The sequence below is a fragment of the Convolutriloba macropyga genome, chromosome 2 (assembly GCF_964194025.1).
Source record: "Convolutriloba macropyga chromosome 2, txConMacr16.3, whole genome shotgun sequence".
Classification (NCBI taxonomy): Eukaryota; Metazoa; Xenacoelomorpha; order Acoela; family Convolutidae; genus Convolutriloba; species Convolutriloba macropyga.
Genome location: NC_134469.1, coordinates 70,281,463 through 70,298,906, shown reverse-complemented (window position 1 = coordinate 70,298,906; position 17,444 = coordinate 70,281,463). Strand labels below are relative to the sequence as shown.

The window sequence follows — 17,444 nt, the reverse complement described above, 5'->3', positions numbered from 1 at the left end:
ATTTCTGCCGAGACCGTCCGAGATCAAAGTGACCTCTGATCAGACAAACTCAGACCGAATTGTCCTCTTAACAGACTCAATTTTGCAGACTTATGTGCTTTCAAACTGATTTCTAGACCCTGTAAAAGTGATTCAGAAACACGCCGTGTGCGTTCGGCTTGGGGACGATCAGAGGTCACTTCCGTCTGGGACTGCAGCCTGTGTAGGTAGGAAAAAACTGTTCATCTTAAATTCAACCCGAGTTCATGTCGGTCCTCGTTCAAAATGACTGATGAAAATACCCATTCAGACCGACATCACTCATGATCCAGATGTTGGTTTCATGAAATTTATTGCGTATTGCTGGCCTTGTTAAAAATTTCTCGACAGTATATGCTTTAACACACTGTACCAGGTGCGCGTTCAAAATTTGCGTGTCATGAATGAGGTCAAGCGAAACCCTTCACAAGGGAATCGTTAAGTGAACAGACTCACAGTCTCCGATTTGAACAACTTGGGTAGTGCTGTTGGTTCCGGCAGTATACTCCGGGGCTCCTTGAAGAGGAATCAACATGCTCTCCATCAAATCTCCAAATAGGCAAATAGGATGATTAGCACAGGTAGCGCCACTCCAGTCAGAATGGATGCAACTATCCCCACAATCAACAGCATGATATCCAGCACAGAGGCAAATTTGAACTAAAAAAACATCCTAATAAAACTAACACCTACGACCGATTTTGCATAAGTCAATATGTCAGAATGTCTATAGAAGAAACAAGGCGGCTCGTTAATAAGCGTTCGTACATGATGTTCCGACCCGAGCTCATCTACATTTTTGACTTAATTTTCAACCAAATGAAGAAATAACAAAAATAGATGATTGAGTTTAAAACAATCGTTACACAACCTATCTACTAATTGATTAACATAATGCCATGCTTTATCACAGCGCCAATGAGATCTGACAATAAAGAGACTACGAGACTAGGAACAACAAAAAAATTCACAAAAACAAAAATTTCACGGCATAAACTTAATATCTAAATTTAAAAGCACATAGTAACAACGTCAAAATGCAGTCAGAAAAAACCTTAACTACTCAAATTTAGTTTCTCTTAACTATACAGTGGATGGAAAGCTTTCTTAATGAGACTATGTTACTAGTCAGCAAAGAGAACTATCAATGAGGCGAAATTCAAAAATTGATAAACATTTTTTAAACCAAGAAATTTTAAAAGTCTTAAAAATCATTAGCTTTTAACTAAAAAATCCTTGATAAATAACTAAAAAGTTGTGGCAAAACCAAAAGGCCTTGTCTTTGGGTAGACTAAGTCTTAGAAACGAACTAAAGAAAAACTTAGAAAAAATTTAGAAACGATTGCTACCATTAAAATCATTAGCTATTATCTGAATATTACGTATTTTTAATTTAATTCTTATTTCTACTAATTCAGATGCAGGAATTATACTGAAAAATTAAATAAGTTTATTCGGGCCAGATCTGTAAACCATTTGGAGCTGTTACTACGCGATTGTTCGGAAGGAAGATTAGAAACGCAAAAAATGACTACTCAAAAAACGTTTATTAAAATGCATATTGTCCAACAAACAAAGCATCGAGGACAAATATTATTAGTAGATATGTTATTTTTGGAGATACGAGAAACTGGATGTGCCCTCTCATTGATGATAATAAGTTACAATTGGACGAAAAGAACAACAATAACTGAAAAGTTTGAAAAAGGTTTGAAAAAATATGTCATAAACTTTAAGACTAAGGGCTATAAACTCACCAACTGATTCGGTAACGTCAATAATTCAATCCTCAACTTCAAGTTTAAGAGACTTGTCAGCAATTTAAAGCTACCTAAAGAACAAAAACAGCAATTTCAAGAAAAAAATTGAGTGAGAAAAAGGTCGAAGGCATTAAAAAATGAACTTTTCACTAGAAACTTTCCTATGTTCAATTAATTTATAACAGCAAGGGGATTTCTCTTTTTTATCAATATAATTTCAAGAAATCAAATATGAACAAATACAATAGAACCACGAAATTTTTGAGAAAACTCGTAGTATAAACGCCATTAATTTCAATAGCTTTGTTTGGCACTCATAATTTGCCAATAAGGCCATACAACAAGTTATTGACGACTAAGACTGACAAACAGTCCACGAAAAAAAGTTTAGGATCGGTTAATGTTCAAAAAAAATTTCAAAAAATTTTTAAAGTCCTAAGAACCATTAAACTTAAAAGCTTTTAACGGAGGTCAAAAACTACGCTAAAAAACACGATGGCAGTAGAAAGATATTTGTCATGCATAGATAATCAATAAGAGATCACAATAAGTCTTAAAACAATGAAACAACAATAAAAGCAGGCGGAAACCAAAATTCAGTAGAAAAGTTCGAGAACAAAATTTCGAAGCCATTTAAAACATTAGCTTTTTTTCTGAAAACTTTATCTCTGATCCACTGAAAACTTTACGATAGGTTAATGTTCAGAAAAGTATTCGAAAAATTATTTTTAAATTCTCAACGGCCATTAAATTCAGTAAATTTCAATGGAAGTTAGTAAGTACGCCCAAAAATAATTCAATAGGAGAATAGGGATGTTTGTCATGCGTAGGTGATAAATAAGACATAACAACAAGTCTTATGACTATGAAAACAACAACAAAAACAGGGTCGAAGCCATTTGAAACAATAGGCTTTTCTCTGAAAAATTTATCTGTGTTGCACTGAACGTCTTCTTTAAGCCAATAGGAGCTGTCAACTTTAGGATAATGTGATAAAATTTCAAAAGTAACCAATAATACAGAAATATCCAAAAAAAATTTTAAAACCTTTTGAAACCTTGTGTCATTGAAGTCATTACGAATAGTTAGAAGATAAAACCGCCAGCTAGATCAAAAGATAAAACTTGATTACAGTAGGACGGAAGAGGGTGCTGTCATCACAGAGACTGACTTACAGTTCACGATAAAAGGTTTATGATTGGTTAATGTTAAAAAAAATTTTCGAAAATTTATTTTTTTTTAAAGTTTCAGCAGCCATTAGCTCTCCTCTCAAAGCACTAGATATAATCACTTAAATCTCTTTACGGATTAGTTTGCACTGTTACTCAATGAAGCCATGCCATAAGGCTCCAAAACATTAGTAAAACCTCAAATAAAAATTCAAAATTTCATTTAAAATGACGAAAACTCAGAGTCAAATTTAAAAAAAAATATGAGCAACTCCCTGAAAACAATTTTTTCGTTCATTGGTCTTCACTTGACTGTAAAGCAGCTTTCCAATTAAGGGAACCTCGATATGAACAGTGACTTGTCTCTTGGCTATTGAAAAAAGCAAAAAAAGCAGAACAATTTTATAAAAACAGAGCTCTCAAATAGATTTTGATTTTTTTTTGATATTGAAGCTCCCTATGAGACCAGAACTAGTCTTTTTTATCACCATTAGTCTATTAGGAACACAAATTTGGTTCATTTTTGGCTAGAAATTCAAGTTTAAAATACTATTTTTATAGAAAATGTCTTCATTTGAAGAAAAATCAGACTAAAAGTGAACAAATATCCCATGTTCACACTAAATATCAATCCTCGATAACTCCTCGAGAACAAGGAAAATCAAAAAAATCTTTTTAATTTTGAATTCTACGCTGGATCAGCTTCTTAATGATACCACTCACATTTCTCTGCGATGAATATATCGATCGGCCAAAATTGACTGAACAAAAAAAACCCATTTGAGTATATAGTTCCTCCCCCCCCCCCCCCACAAGTGGGGTCGGAACAAAAAAAAAACATTTTTGACCAATTTTTACTCAAGTTTTTGTTCAATTACTTGTACGAAACAATCGATTTCCTCTGAACTTTCGTTTAAACTGCCATTTCCAAATATCTGAAGCACAGAGAAGTTACTCCAGTTTCATTGAAATGTCGAATTGCATCAATTTAAAACTCTTTAGCTTTTATCAAAGCCTGAGGTACCTTAAAACTGAAATAATATTATAAATACAAGAACGCTTGAATACGTCTATTTTCATTACTGATATTTGTCCCCAATTTAGTGGGGGGGGGGGAGGAATTATATACTCAAATTTGTTTCCTTTGTCCAGTAAGTTTTCGCCGATCGATATATTTATCGTCAAGATTTTAGAGTAGTATCCTTAAAAAGCATGCCCACAGTAGAAAATCAAATTTAAAAGATTTTTTGTTTTTCGCGTTTTCCAGAGTTACGAAGATTTAAGTTTATGTGAATTTTAGTCTATTTTAGTTAAATCGGTTGACGAGAACCTCACTGTTTTTAAGGTTAGATATAAAAGAGATTTTATGAAATGTTCGAACCAACTGTTTTGGCTAATTTTTTTTAATTTCAGTAATTTTTCTTTTAAAAAATTGCCTCAAATACGCTTTTTTTGGCCCACTTTGACTTGTAATGCAGACAAAAAAAGCGCAAACACAATCTTCATTTACTCAGCTAACATCTATTTATAACCTCCGGTTCCGAAGAAAGTGTTCAGGAACTAATACTTTAGCGGTTTTCCACTAATTTATGCTGCTAGTTTTCTTTAAAAAAATTATTTGCTTTTGATATTTCAAGATATTCTTTAGCCAAAAAAACTAACTGGCAGATATTGAGACAATTGCGCATTTAAGCAGCAATAACGAAGCCAGTTTTTGGTCAAATAATTTTTTTTGCAAAGAATAAAGGTTCGCAAAAATTTTGGTCTGTTCTTTTAAAATATTTATTGTATTTTTTATATGAAACACAGGCAAATTTCAGGGTTTTTATGGCTCAGACAAAGACAAATAGGTTTTTTTTTTAAACTTAAATGAACTCTTGAGTTTTGCCAGCCTTTGATGTTCTTGTTGTAGTCTTATGACAAAATCAAATTAACCAACTTTTGAAATCAGCATCTATGAAGGTATTAAAAATTATTTAATGTTTAGATATCTAATGAAGATAGGAATTCAACAATCAACATATCTTGAATTTTTGTCAAATTAGCTACTTCGGTTACTTTTGGATCAATTTTTCTGTTTTCAGGACCAAGCATCAATAAACTGACCAACTGATTGGTCTAATTGTCGAATTTTGAAGTCCCAAAGACTTCGGATTGTTGAGAGTCTTGTACTATTTTTTTATAAATAATTTGAAATTTATTTAATTTAATTTATTCTTTTTTCTTTTAATTGATTTCTTTGTTATAAACTAATTACAAAACAGAATGATTTGAAATCAAAACAAAATAGTTTTTGACAGATAAATTTACGTTAGAGGACAGAAAATGGACATACATAAAAAGGTCAACAAAAACTTATGTTTTTTTTAGATTATTTTGCTTAAAATTGTTTGCGAAATTTTGAGATCTGAGTGTATTCGTTGCTGCCCTGTAGTCTTTTGACGTAATATCACTAACGACAAGTGCAAGTGGCTTCGTAAGTATAAAAAAATTTTCTCTCTTTACTGTTTTTTAGTTTCATTTTTACAGTTGTTATGACATATGGTTTTGAAAAAATAGTTTTTTAAAAAGTATTGTTTCTTTTGAGACCTGCAACGTTTAATCTTATTTATGTTACCTTTTTTGTGTAGATGTTGCAAAAAAACATATTGCATTATGTTTTCAAAGAACTATAGTGCTGTCTTCTTAGCTGTTTTTTTTTGTTAAATGAAGGTTTTTTGGCCCTCTTATTACAAAAATTCATTTTTAAAAATTTTTTGGATATTATCTAGATTTCGAGTTTTTTTTAGGTCTTGTCCGATTATTATGGTAAGTAATGACAATTTAAAACCAGTCACATATCACTATAAATGCCTACAAAGAAGGAGCAGTTGGTTGTGTCTATTGTTTTGAGTGAACAGCTATGATTTTATAAGCGTCGACACGTTTCCTCGCAAAACTTAATGGAGTTTTTTTTGTTATTTTTTGACTGTGTTTGTTTGTTTTTGCATCCTTACTACTTTCTGGATAACGATAGCCTTCAATGGCTTGATATGATGTTGGAAATGACGTTATTGACTGATTTCTGTGTTTTTTTTAACTTTGTCCTTTTTTAGTTTTTTTTTAACTTTGTCCTTTTTTAGTTTTCTGCTTGTCAATTGATCTAAAAAAAAAACAGGTGTCATATCTTTTGCAAAGTACAAGTCAATTAGATAAGCATAGTTTTTATCAGATGTTATCCTTTCTTTTTCAATAATTTTAAAAAAAATAGATAGACATTGAGCTTTGGTCGTAACTAATGATTTTTGCTTTTTTTATTTTGTCGTTGGTCTTGTCTCTTACTCTCCTTAGTGGCAGTTATCATCGGTCCTCTAGAGAATAATTTTTTAAATTGTACTCTGGTTTTCGCTTAAACCAATTTTTTAAAAAGATACATCAGTTTTTTTCGAATATATGAACTTTTCCATCATTTCCTCATTTTTGGACAATTAAATAAGAAACGCTGATGACCAGGATCGGAACATTATTTGCACTTGCACTTTACGAGACTCCTTGTTTTCAATTTTGATTAGTTCATTAAAACGAGGAAAGTGAGCGTTATAATAGCAGGGTGAAGTCTGCCACAATGAGTTTTCTTTTCTTTTCAATACTAGAATTTAAAATGACATTAACGTTTTTTTTTCCGAATTTTTGAACAGCACTTGCGAAGACTGGCCAACCTGCAAAATAAACCTATTGCGATTCTTGCAAGATGCATGCAAATTAACATCTGAACCCAAATTGAGAGCAATCAAATAATTTAAACCAAATATGGACCGAATACCCATAGAGAAGTTCGCAGGCAAGTGTTTATGAACTCAGATATATGTGAACTGGAATTTTCCGTGGTTTGGAAGTAACTTGGAACACACATTTTCACTTAGTCCTCATTCCTATTAAGTTATTTCTATTTCTACCAATATTAGGCCGTATTGGTAAAAGCACACATATAAGCGCATGATGATTAAAAAGTGCAAAAATGGTATAGAAATTTTGCTGAACAACTTTCAGTCTTTTTTTAAAAAAATTGTTCCTTTACTTTAGTGAATTGCATGCATGTCTGATTTACAGTAAAAAAAAATTTCGACAGAACCAAATTTTTGACAATCCATGTCAAAATTTTTGACAAGGATTGACAAGACAGGGGTTAGTTTCTGCTGCAAAGAGAACAAAAGAAGAAAGAAAGAAAGAAACAGAAAGAAAGAAAGAAAGAACGAAAAAAAGAAAAAAAGAAAGAGCGATAGCCAGAGAAAGAAGACAGTGATGCATAAAGATAGAGAGATACTGTTAAGCATGATTAAAACCCTGTTGTTCAGCAGAGCTTTTGAATTAAATTTGCAGTAAAAAAAAAATAAAATTTACCGGGCAAAACCCCGGTTGAGGTGCCACACGAAAGAAACCTCTGATCAGACCATCCCAAACCAAAGTGGCCACTGATCAAATTGATGTGCGTTTGAAACACCGTGTGCGCTCGGAGTGCGCTCGAAGTTGTCTCCGGTAAGACCTGGCAGGACGAAAATGACCTCTAATCAGACCCAAATCAGACCATTTTCAAGACGATTGTGTGCTCAAAAATACTTCTGATAAGACTATTGTGCGCTCGAAATTGCCTCTTATCAGACTCAATTGCGCTCGAAATAGATCAGTGGATAGTTTTCACTATGAATGAATCTCTTTAGTTTGCTATAATATATTCATTTCAAAAAAAATTTGATGTTTGCGGTTTTAAATTCAAATGAGAAAAAACCAATTCTAAAATTGTTGGTAAGGAACTGAAACACAACTGCTGAGAAGAAAAAATATTTAGCATACAATTAGAGCATATTTCTGACTCAATTGATGAACTTATACAGCTTTCCGTAAGAAACGTCGTGGTTATCATTTTATCAAAATTTTTTCTTAAGGGGACCGGAATTTGCTATCAGCTGGACCCCTCTGATTCCGATCAGAGGCAGCAGACTGTAGATGTGTCTGTGATAGGAATGCTACTTTTTTGTTGCCTCTTGGCACAGTCAACATCTCTCAATAAAAAATACAAAAATTCGAACAAATCGCGCCAAAATGGTCTCTGATCAGATTCAATTTTGCTTCAAATTGTCTCTGTTTAGACTGGTGTGCGCTTGAATCTGCCTCTGATCAGACCGACGCAGATGGAAATGACATCTGATCAGAACATTACCATCTGGAAGAAACCCCTAATCAGACCATCACCAAACCGAATTTATCTTTGATCATACTTAACCGCGCTCAAACCAAATCCCAGGCCCAAAAATTATGGTCTGGAAACACACCATGTGCGTTGAACTTGGGTCTGATCCGAGGTGGCTTCCGTCTGAAACTAAACTTTTTTAAGAGTTTTTCATAGGCTCCTTTACTGAATACTATTAAATTTAACTGATATAGAAAAAGTTTGCCAGGCACTTAATTGGGAAGCCATCGAAATACTGCAAAGTTGATTATTTTTCTTAATCCTAGCACGCTAGGATATAACACGAAGCACTCCTGAATTTTTGTCTTCTGTGCTTAATTCGCTATCTTTTGTTATTATTGGCGTTGAATAAAACAAGCTGTAATGCAAAGGACTACTTTCTTTCCTGTGCCTAGTTTATCCCACTTTTAAGAAGTTGGGCGAACTTTATGGTAGCCCCAATTTTTTTGTTCACACCTTCTTCTGGCTATTTGAGGACATCCCAGGCTAGTATAGGAGGAACGAATTTTAAGTCCTCTGCGTCTAGAGTTTTAATACACAGAAAAATTTTTGGAATTTTGTTTCTTTGTGAAAACAAAATTCTCAACCATTTCTATCACCAACTTAGCGCAACAAAGCCTGTTTTTTTAAATCAAATAAAACTAACTTTTTGATAAAAATTTTATCATCTAAGACAGAAAGCGGCTTTGCTGAGGTTTATGTGAACAACAAGCATATTTCAGTTTTTCAATGTCTCCATATAGAACAGAAATACAAAAGAATGCGTTTTCCAGGAAAAGAATTTGAAAAAAAGTTTCCGGGACTATTGTTCTGCCACTTAATAGAAATAATTATGAAAACTATTCAATAAATTTGTATCAGTTTCCAGGGATTTGCATATCTGAAACCATTTGTTAAGGCTAAGAAACACCTGAAAACAAGATTTCACTGATTAACTGGCCCTCTTCCTTGAATGATTTTGGGGTTCGTTTTCGACTATCTCGACAGAATTTGCAGACATTTTTTTAAATAAAACTATCTCAACTTCTACAGCCACAATTACCGATGCTTTTGACCAAAATATACTTAATGAGAGTGGTAAAGAGTATGGAAAACAGTTAACCTTGAATCAAAATTCATCAGTGATAAACAACTTATTGAGCTTAATCAAAACCGTCAGTAAGGCATGCAAAAGAATAAAAACTTAAAGGATTTGTGTTTGGTTACAACACGTTTTTATGAAAAGTACTTTATATCATTTTTTATAATATAGGTGCAACTAAGACTTCCGTAATTAAAAGTTACTCATGTTTTTTTTATTTTTCTGAATGCTCAATTTTTTTTGTGTCGGTTTTGTTTCAAAATTCGATGAACCAACTTTATTTTTTTTTCGTAACAGCTTGGCAAAAAACAATGCTTGGAGTTAAAACAAACGTTTCTGAATTATCAAATTCGACGAATTTTTTGGACATATAATAATCTTTTAAATGCGGATGTGGGAATACTGTGTGCCGCGCACAGATCAAGCAAGCCTTCTTCTTGTTCGGTGTTTATCGTTATTAATATATAATTTTTTGTTTTTTTTTTGAATTTCGCTGGAATTAATTCCAGAAATTATGCTGGTTGATCTGGTTTAGCTTCATGCTGGTTTGATTAAAAAGAAAAGCACAAATTTTTTTTTGTGTGTTTCCATCCGTGATCTGAAACTTGACTCTATGGAAAAATCAATTCTTTCACAGTGTGAGTTCTAACATTTTTTTCCTACTTGAGGACAATATTAAATTTAAGCCTAGGAAGTTTCATATCTCTGATCGTGAGTCGAACAAAAAATTTTCTATTGCCAAATTTGGGAATCTCCAAAAATGGTTTCCGATTCGGGTTCGTTCCCACAACCGACGCAAACTTAGTCTCAGAGCTCACATACTGCGACACTACGCTGTAGAACATACGATTTGAAAAATAATATATGATGGAAGTTTATCCGAATAGCCAGAAGAACTAACCAGAAATTGAGCACCGTCTTTATTGTTGAGCCAATGTCGACGACATCATATATTATCAAGCCCGAGTCAAGGACAATCTTTTAAGTTCTAGACAAAATTGAGGTCACTGTTTAAATTCGAGTCAAAATGTTTTCAATCGTAATATCTATTGGGCACGTCTTTTCATGCCTAATAACGGTCGAGGACTTTTTTTAATCAGAAGTCGAGTTTCAAGGGATCACAGAAAATCTCATCACTTCAGTTAAATCAAATCTTTTTCTACATTTGTAATAAACGAAAAACAAATTCCTTATCAAAACCTTGTCGACAAAAACAAAACTTCCATGACAAATACCGATTTTTATAACGGCATATTTTTGTGGACACGAGTTACAACGATTATATTTGAAAAGACTCTTACTATCTTCAGGTAGACCAATGGTGCTTTCCAACCAAGCTTAGGCGTGTCATTAATGTCCATCGACATCTGACCAACTTCACCTTTCTCATTTGGCGGCAAGTTGCTGTCTTCAGTTGTTAAAATTTTAATGGCCTCACCACTGTCATCTTTTGACGTTACACTTTTCTGTCTAAACAGAAACAGAAGCGAAATTAGACATTGGTACATTAAGGTACCAAAAAGCTACGTACACCTGAATATTTTTTAAAAAGCAATACAAAAATCAAATAATATAACCTTTTGAGTTCAAATTTGTTCTCTAATAACATGTCATTAAACCTTTAGATTTTTTAACGTCTAGTAGATGGTTTGTATAGTTTTCATACAGGTTTCTCACGACGTCTGCGTCAAGTTCATTTCAAATTTCATACACTTTTTCTTCTAAATTTTCCCAAAAAACTGTCTGTTTTCGTAACCATTGCTTCAAAATCGCGCACAAATTTTCAATCGGATTCAGATCGGGACTGCGAGCTGGCCATTCCAGTTCCATCTACTCATTTTCTTGGAAAGAATTGCCGATAATCTTCGATTTATGCATAGGAGTTTTATCTTGTTGAAAAATAATGTACAGGAAATGCGATTTCTCTTCGTAATTTTTTTCAAAATTGCCCAATAATCAACAGCCTTTTGGCTTATTTGGACACTTAACAAGCAATTTTCGTCCATCAGATTGCATTGTACCCCAAAACATAAGTGATCGTTAGTGCGAACACAAATTTTTTGTATTTTTTTCACGAAATCTTGTTCTATTTCTTCAAAAAACTCTAACAATTCCGTCACTGGAGGTGCGCACCTCCGTTTCATCATAAAAAAACAACATTCTGTCAGAAAGAAAAAGGTTTCTTCAGCATATTGATTATTGATGCTCCATTTCGAACGAAAACACTTGCTTTTCTTCTTCTAACTGATTTTTTTTTGAAGCATTTTTTGAAAAACATCAATTTTTTGAGATTTTGTCTAACTATACCTCTGGAAATATCACAGCAAGAGAAAGCGCCATGAGCAACTCTAATGCGTTCCAATGAGATTTCGGAATCTTTCAAAACATCGGTAATAACTTTTTTCTGTTTCTTTGATAATTTTGGGGTTCTTTCGCTGGATTTGTGGGCTTCCAAACTGTTATTTTTCAAAATACGTTTGCATGCATACTGTGCCTTGTATGATGATTTCAAGTTGAGTTGTTCTTGTATTTTAAACCATGAAATTTTGACCTGACATCTCGTAGCTTAACAACTTGACAAACGGTGAAAGAACGAAGCGGTTTAACCATCTCTTCTGTTTAAGAGGAGAAAGTAAGTGTGAAATTTCTCTTAAAACTTCTAAATTTAATCCATCTTTCACGCCTTAGCGTAAATCATGCTTATAAAGCACGAATCATGCTTTAAAAGCTGAAACCATGCTGTACGTAGCTTATTGTACGTAGCTTATTGGTACCATAGTGTATGTTTTATGACTGCTTACTTTTTTTTAAAAAAAACAATTTTTATAGATTAATAACACATGGATTTAAGTTGCTTTCTCGATTTCAACAAGCAGGAGGAAAATAGAGATAAATTTTTTTGTAAACTGAGTCTTTAGCACCATGAATTGATCCACCACTTTTTCAAATCTTTGGCTGTTATCATGTCAGAAATTCTTGAATCTGGAGGAATGCTGAAAACAATATAAAGAGGAGATCAACGATATAGTGGATGGTCAGCGGCTTCAGTGCGCCCCAAATTTGTGGGATCTAGCTAAAACCAACCACGTCTTTGTTTTTTATCTGATGGGATAAAAACAATCCATAAGAGTACTATTGGTGGCCTTTATTTAACGAAGAAAAACGTTCTAGAAAGCGTATTCAGCATTTGAGTAGTTTTCTGAGTAATGACTCTGTACCCTGCGTTCAAGTGCCTCCAAACGAATCATCTACTACAACGATAAAAATAATAAACTGTACCAAACATCTGTTATTGAACATCCTCTTGAAAAACTCTGTATGAAGTGAAAAAAGGTATCACGCATTTTAGCGAACCAGATAGACGAGATTTTGCAGTCCACGAGTTCATCAGATCTGGCGTATTCTTGGTATTGCACTCAGAGGCAAGAGGAGAACATATAACCGGTGAGAAAATAAGCGATTCCTTCTCCAAAGAATCTGTTGAAGAACTGATCAATCTAGAAGTTACCAAGTATACACAATACAAGATTCCCGAGACACTTGACGATGCTGCTTTTTCCAACCTCCTTTTTCACGATTTCAAATAGAGAACAACTTTTCATGTTCGCTGCCTCAATCAAGTGATTGGCTCACCGCATCTCCAGACTATTGTCTAGGCCTTCACCGTCAAATGAATTTATAGCGGCAATGAATTATTGAATTGGTGTTCTGTTGTACATTGAGGAACAAAAACAATTGTACTGTCAAAGGGAACAGTGGAAAATCTGAGTGACCACGCATTGAGCTGTCACGATTGTACGGATAAGATATTGCGGCACGATAGAGTCAGGGATAGAATATTAGCTGCTTGCTCGACTGCAAAATCACAATCCGTCTGTTAACAGAAGAATTTGATTCCAGTGAACAACTCACGGCCGAGAGACATGTTCATTCCCATTTGGTCGGCTGGAAAATCAGCTGCGTTAGATGCAACCATAACTTGCCCACTGAAGCCCAGTCTAATTTCAGATGCAGCAAGGAGTTCTGATTTTGCTCTGACAAATGCTGATAAATGAAGATATGAACAATATGACGACAAAATTTCTGAAATAGATAACCAGTTTATACCATTGGCGTTTGAATCTTTCATGGGATTCTCAGAGTTGATTCAAAAATCTTTGAAACGCATTGCCTAGCTTTCCAACAACCGAAACTTTAACCGGCTGGTCTATCTCAAGGATTTTTAGTGACCTTAATGAAAGGTTCAGCCACAATGCTGATAGAAATCCATTATTATGAGACTCACTCATGAGACAACAAACAGAGCTCCGCAAAGGTTAATGCCAAAATCTTGGTAACCTAAACTTTAGTTGCCGAACTAAGGCTGCGCGAAAACTCGTTCGTCACGCAAATGGACAATACTCTTTTTTTCTTTTTAATCCAATTGTGTGGGTTAATGGAGACGAAAATTGAGGATCAGATTGTGTGGGTTCATGGGAACAAACAAAAGGCAAAGAGTCAATTTGTTGGATACCATGGTGATTTGTGGGTACAGAACTATTCGTAGTTAAATAGAAGTTCATTTCAATAGTTTTGATTACTAATTAAACTCTGCTTCAATGTTTTTTTTTGTTTGTGTATATCTTTTTGAATCCAAACGGAGACACATTTGTCGTTGTGAATGTTAAAATTCTTGTGACTTTATTAGGGCTGCTGGTAATTCTTCGTTACGTATTTTATTGATAAAACTTTCTGAAAATCAACTAAACTAAGAACTGATTTCGGCCATGAGTTTTTTAACCAAGTATTTTGCCAATTTAAAAATAAAAAAAATTAATTCTTTTAAAATTAATAATAACCATCATGGTACAAATTAACATTTTCGCCTTTTCATTTTTGCATTATCGACTTCTCCCTCCGCTAAGAGCCGAGATTCAGACTTCGACTTATAAAACAACTTCAAAAGTATCCTGGGAGGGGGCAGTATTGACTGTAAACACACGGTAAATCATACTGTTGAGGTCGTTGGAGAGTTTTTTCATTGGCCAAGCGTTCATAGCTTTTGTAGCAAATTAAACACTCAGTGATCAATAAGATCAAAAAATTGCTTTTCAACTACGTTTTTATTCTTTTTTAAACTACATATGTGCTCTGTGTTTTAAATTGGTGTCTCCGAGTTTTTGGATGGAATTTTTCCTTTACAACCAAATGATTAACTCAAAATTGCAAGATGAATTGCAAGATGAATGTTCATCTTCCTAACTTAAGACGGTTTTATTGTTTAAAATATATATTGTTATTTTGTTATTTTGTACTTACATAATATTATTGTCGTTTTTAACTGACGCATTCTGCAAGTTGTATGACTTGCCCATATTATTTGTATTTGCTTCTTCGGGACTCGCGCTTAAATCGGCTGTTCTCCTCTTCGACTCCTTTTCGGCCTCAGTTTTGTCCTCTTCGGGTAAATTTTTGTCACTAGTGTCGCTTAAATCTTTCATTATTGGTTTAACAGGATCCAAAAGCAACACAGGCTCATCTGTGTAGTTATGAAAAGTGATTTTGAAAGCATATTGTTTGAAACAGCATTTCCTGGTTTGAGAAATGTACACAAAATAGAATGGTAAGCGAATGAAGGCAGACACAGAAAATACTACCTTATATGGGCGGAAATGGGCTCCTTTAGAAAAGCAATCACGTGGCAAGCACAATTTTCCACCAATTTTTATATCTGACATTCAAATACCATTTTTCCTTGTGCGAAAGGGCGCAAAAGGGAAGTATTTACCAATTTTTCTGCTTAATAGCTTCTCTGTTGAAACTAAACGACATAGGTGGAAAAGTATACTTCTCTAGAAAGGTCTTTGCATTCAACGTGCATTTTGATTATCTCACACGCGCTGCCTAATGATAGCTTTTGTCGGTTTACGTATACAAAGTAGAGAATGTTTCAGTTTAATTAAAATTGCGCGCCGATCTATTTAGCAAAAATGTTCTATCGGGAAAATGCAGCTAAAAATCTTTTGATTTCGTAAAAGAACATTTTTAATGAGTGAATCTCAAAGTTTTACGGTTAAAAATTACTCATGACATCATCTTTTCGGCGACTCGTTTCATGAGGAAGAAAACAAAAACATCATATCCACACATTTCAATTCATCTGTGACGTCAATGAATCGTAATTTGAATGGTCAGACACACTTGAGTTGATGGGTGCCAGGTAAATGAAAGAAATAAAACAAGAAATTAAAAAATCATAATTAAAAACAGATCTGTCACTTTTAGATTATCTTAACAAAAAAAACTATTTACAGTCCAAAGTTGATTTTTGTTTTCAAACTAAAATACTAGTGCTCTAGGTTACATAATTTCAAAATTGATGCAACCAGTAGATTCTATTTCAAATGCAATAGAAGCTGCAAGTGACACATCTTCAACAAATTCTAACAAAAGTTTTAAGATTTGAGAGGTAAATATAATTGCTATTAATTTTATGAAAGATTTTACTGTTGTACTACCGGGAAATTAAAAAAAAACAGTTGAACAATAGGAAAAAGATAATTCTAAAATTGATAGCCCTAAGAAATAGAAAAACAGTTCTTAACCATTTTCAACTCATTTGCTCACTTAACAAACATCTACGAACATTAATTAAAAATTGCCACGAACATTAATTTGCAACAAATATTAATTAAACTTGCTTGCTTGCTGTTTTCGGGAAAAATAGATTTATATCTGTAAAAAGATGGATCAAAGTTGCGTCTTAAAATGTAAAACTTGAATATTATATTAGATTACTTTCGGACCACATGGCTTTCGCTTGCTCAGAGTCTGTAAAAATTTAAATTATCTAATTTCTCAGCCCGATTGTTGTATGTTGTTCATTGATAAGAAGCACCAATTCCAACTTTAAATATTACGCAGAGAAAACGGAGAGGAAAAGAGAAACAGACAAGAGAGAGAGAACAAGAAAGCATCTCATAAATGGATTAGTCAATTATTCACTTAATCTAGGGACATTAAATTTGAATTCTAAAACAGTGAGAACAATTTCCAGAAACCAATCTAAAACTCATACGGTTGATTTTCCAACCGTAAGTTCATCATCTAACAAGAAGTCAATCTCCTACCCGTCATATATGTTTATAATAGAAAACCTTTTCTTTTTATATCCAGGCTGAAATTCAACTCATAATCTACTTGTCTAAGCAAAAACTTAAAACAAGAATAGTTTGCAGAAAACGCATGAACATTTATTCTCACATTTTCAATGCAGGTTGCCGCATTCATTATAGCGTTTCAGACAATAAATGGAATCCGTTGCGAAAACCAAAGAGTGGACAAATCAATGAACCTTGAAAAATTTTTCTTTATGTACTGCTATTCAATCAATTTGACTTTTTTATTAGTACTAATGGAAACTGTCAGTTAGGGGCGTTGAATACTAGGAACAATCTCGAATGGTTGAAAGGAATTTTTCTAGCTATTAATTTTTCGGTCAGAATTGCGGTAAACTCATCGGTGCACTTTTTAGGAACAATTTTTTTCACAGTATTCACCAAATCTCCCTCAGTCAGAAGGCAAAAATCCTGAACTAATGTGTAGTGGAAATAAGACAAATGGCAATTAAAACCCCCAAAGGAGGTACTGCAAAATTCGCTGGGTAGTATAAAGTACCTAAGTGGCTCGTACAATTGCTTTCGTAGACAATTAGCTTAAGGACTACCAAAAAATGAATAGAGTTTTCGAATTTTGATCATCTTCAAGATGTCATTTACCGCTACTCCCTCTTAATTTCGCACTTTTTTAACCAGTTGCTCCGAATTATTGTTATTAAAGCTGGCGACAACTACTCTAAACAATAACAATTCTTTTCGTGTTACTTTTTTGAAAACCGAAATCATTGGCCGTGATGACACTGAGTAGAAGTTAAAAAAAGATGCGAGAAAGTAAGTGATGCATTTTGCAGTTTTTTAACAAGTTTTTTTAATGTGAAAACTACAGTTAGGGATACTTGGGAACTATATAACGTTGAAGGGACTCTTTTACATGTTTTCATTTTTGTTCCTAAAGGCTACAAAAATTTTCACCTAATCGAGTCTTCGCCTATTATAAATCGAGTTTCCGCATCACTGAAAGGGAGCGCCTTCTGGTCACTTGAGCCCGGGTTTCTACCTGGTACAATTTGTGTAGCCTTGTGTTAGAAGGTT

The 17,444-nt window shown here is 33.7% G+C and overlaps 1 protein-coding gene across 1 annotated transcript; it reads right to left on the bottom strand.

Moving 5' to 3' along the window:
* Positions 1-561: 561 nt before the first annotated feature.
* On the bottom strand, positions 562-14,890 carry LOC142334981 (uncharacterized). The gene is made up of 3 exons (XM_075383308.1): positions 14,554-14,890; positions 10,557-10,725; positions 562-678 (listed from the first exon to the last, which is right to left on the bottom strand). The coding sequence occupies exons 1-3, from the start codon at positions 14,733-14,735 to the stop codon at positions 562-564; spliced, it is 468 nt and encodes a 155-aa protein (XP_075239423.1). The 5' UTR covers positions 14,736-14,890.
* Positions 14,891-17,444: the final 2,554 nt, after the last annotated feature.

What these genes read in the sequence shown, in the direction of transcription:
- LOC142334981 (XM_075383308.1), bottom strand. Translation starts at nt 14,735, where the DNA reads ATGAAAGATTTAAGCGACACTAGTGACAAAAATTTACCCGAAGAGGAC. An exon ending in AAAAACGACAATAATATTAT is followed by an intron (nt 10,726 to 14,553) that starts GTAAGTACAAAA and finishes GTTTCTGTTTAG; the next exon opens with ACAGAAAAGTGTAACGTCAA. An exon ending in CATTGGTCTACCTGAAGATA is followed by an intron (nt 679 to 10,556) that starts GTAAGAGTCTTT and finishes ATGTTTTTTTAG; the next exon opens with TTCAAATTTGCCTCTGTGCT.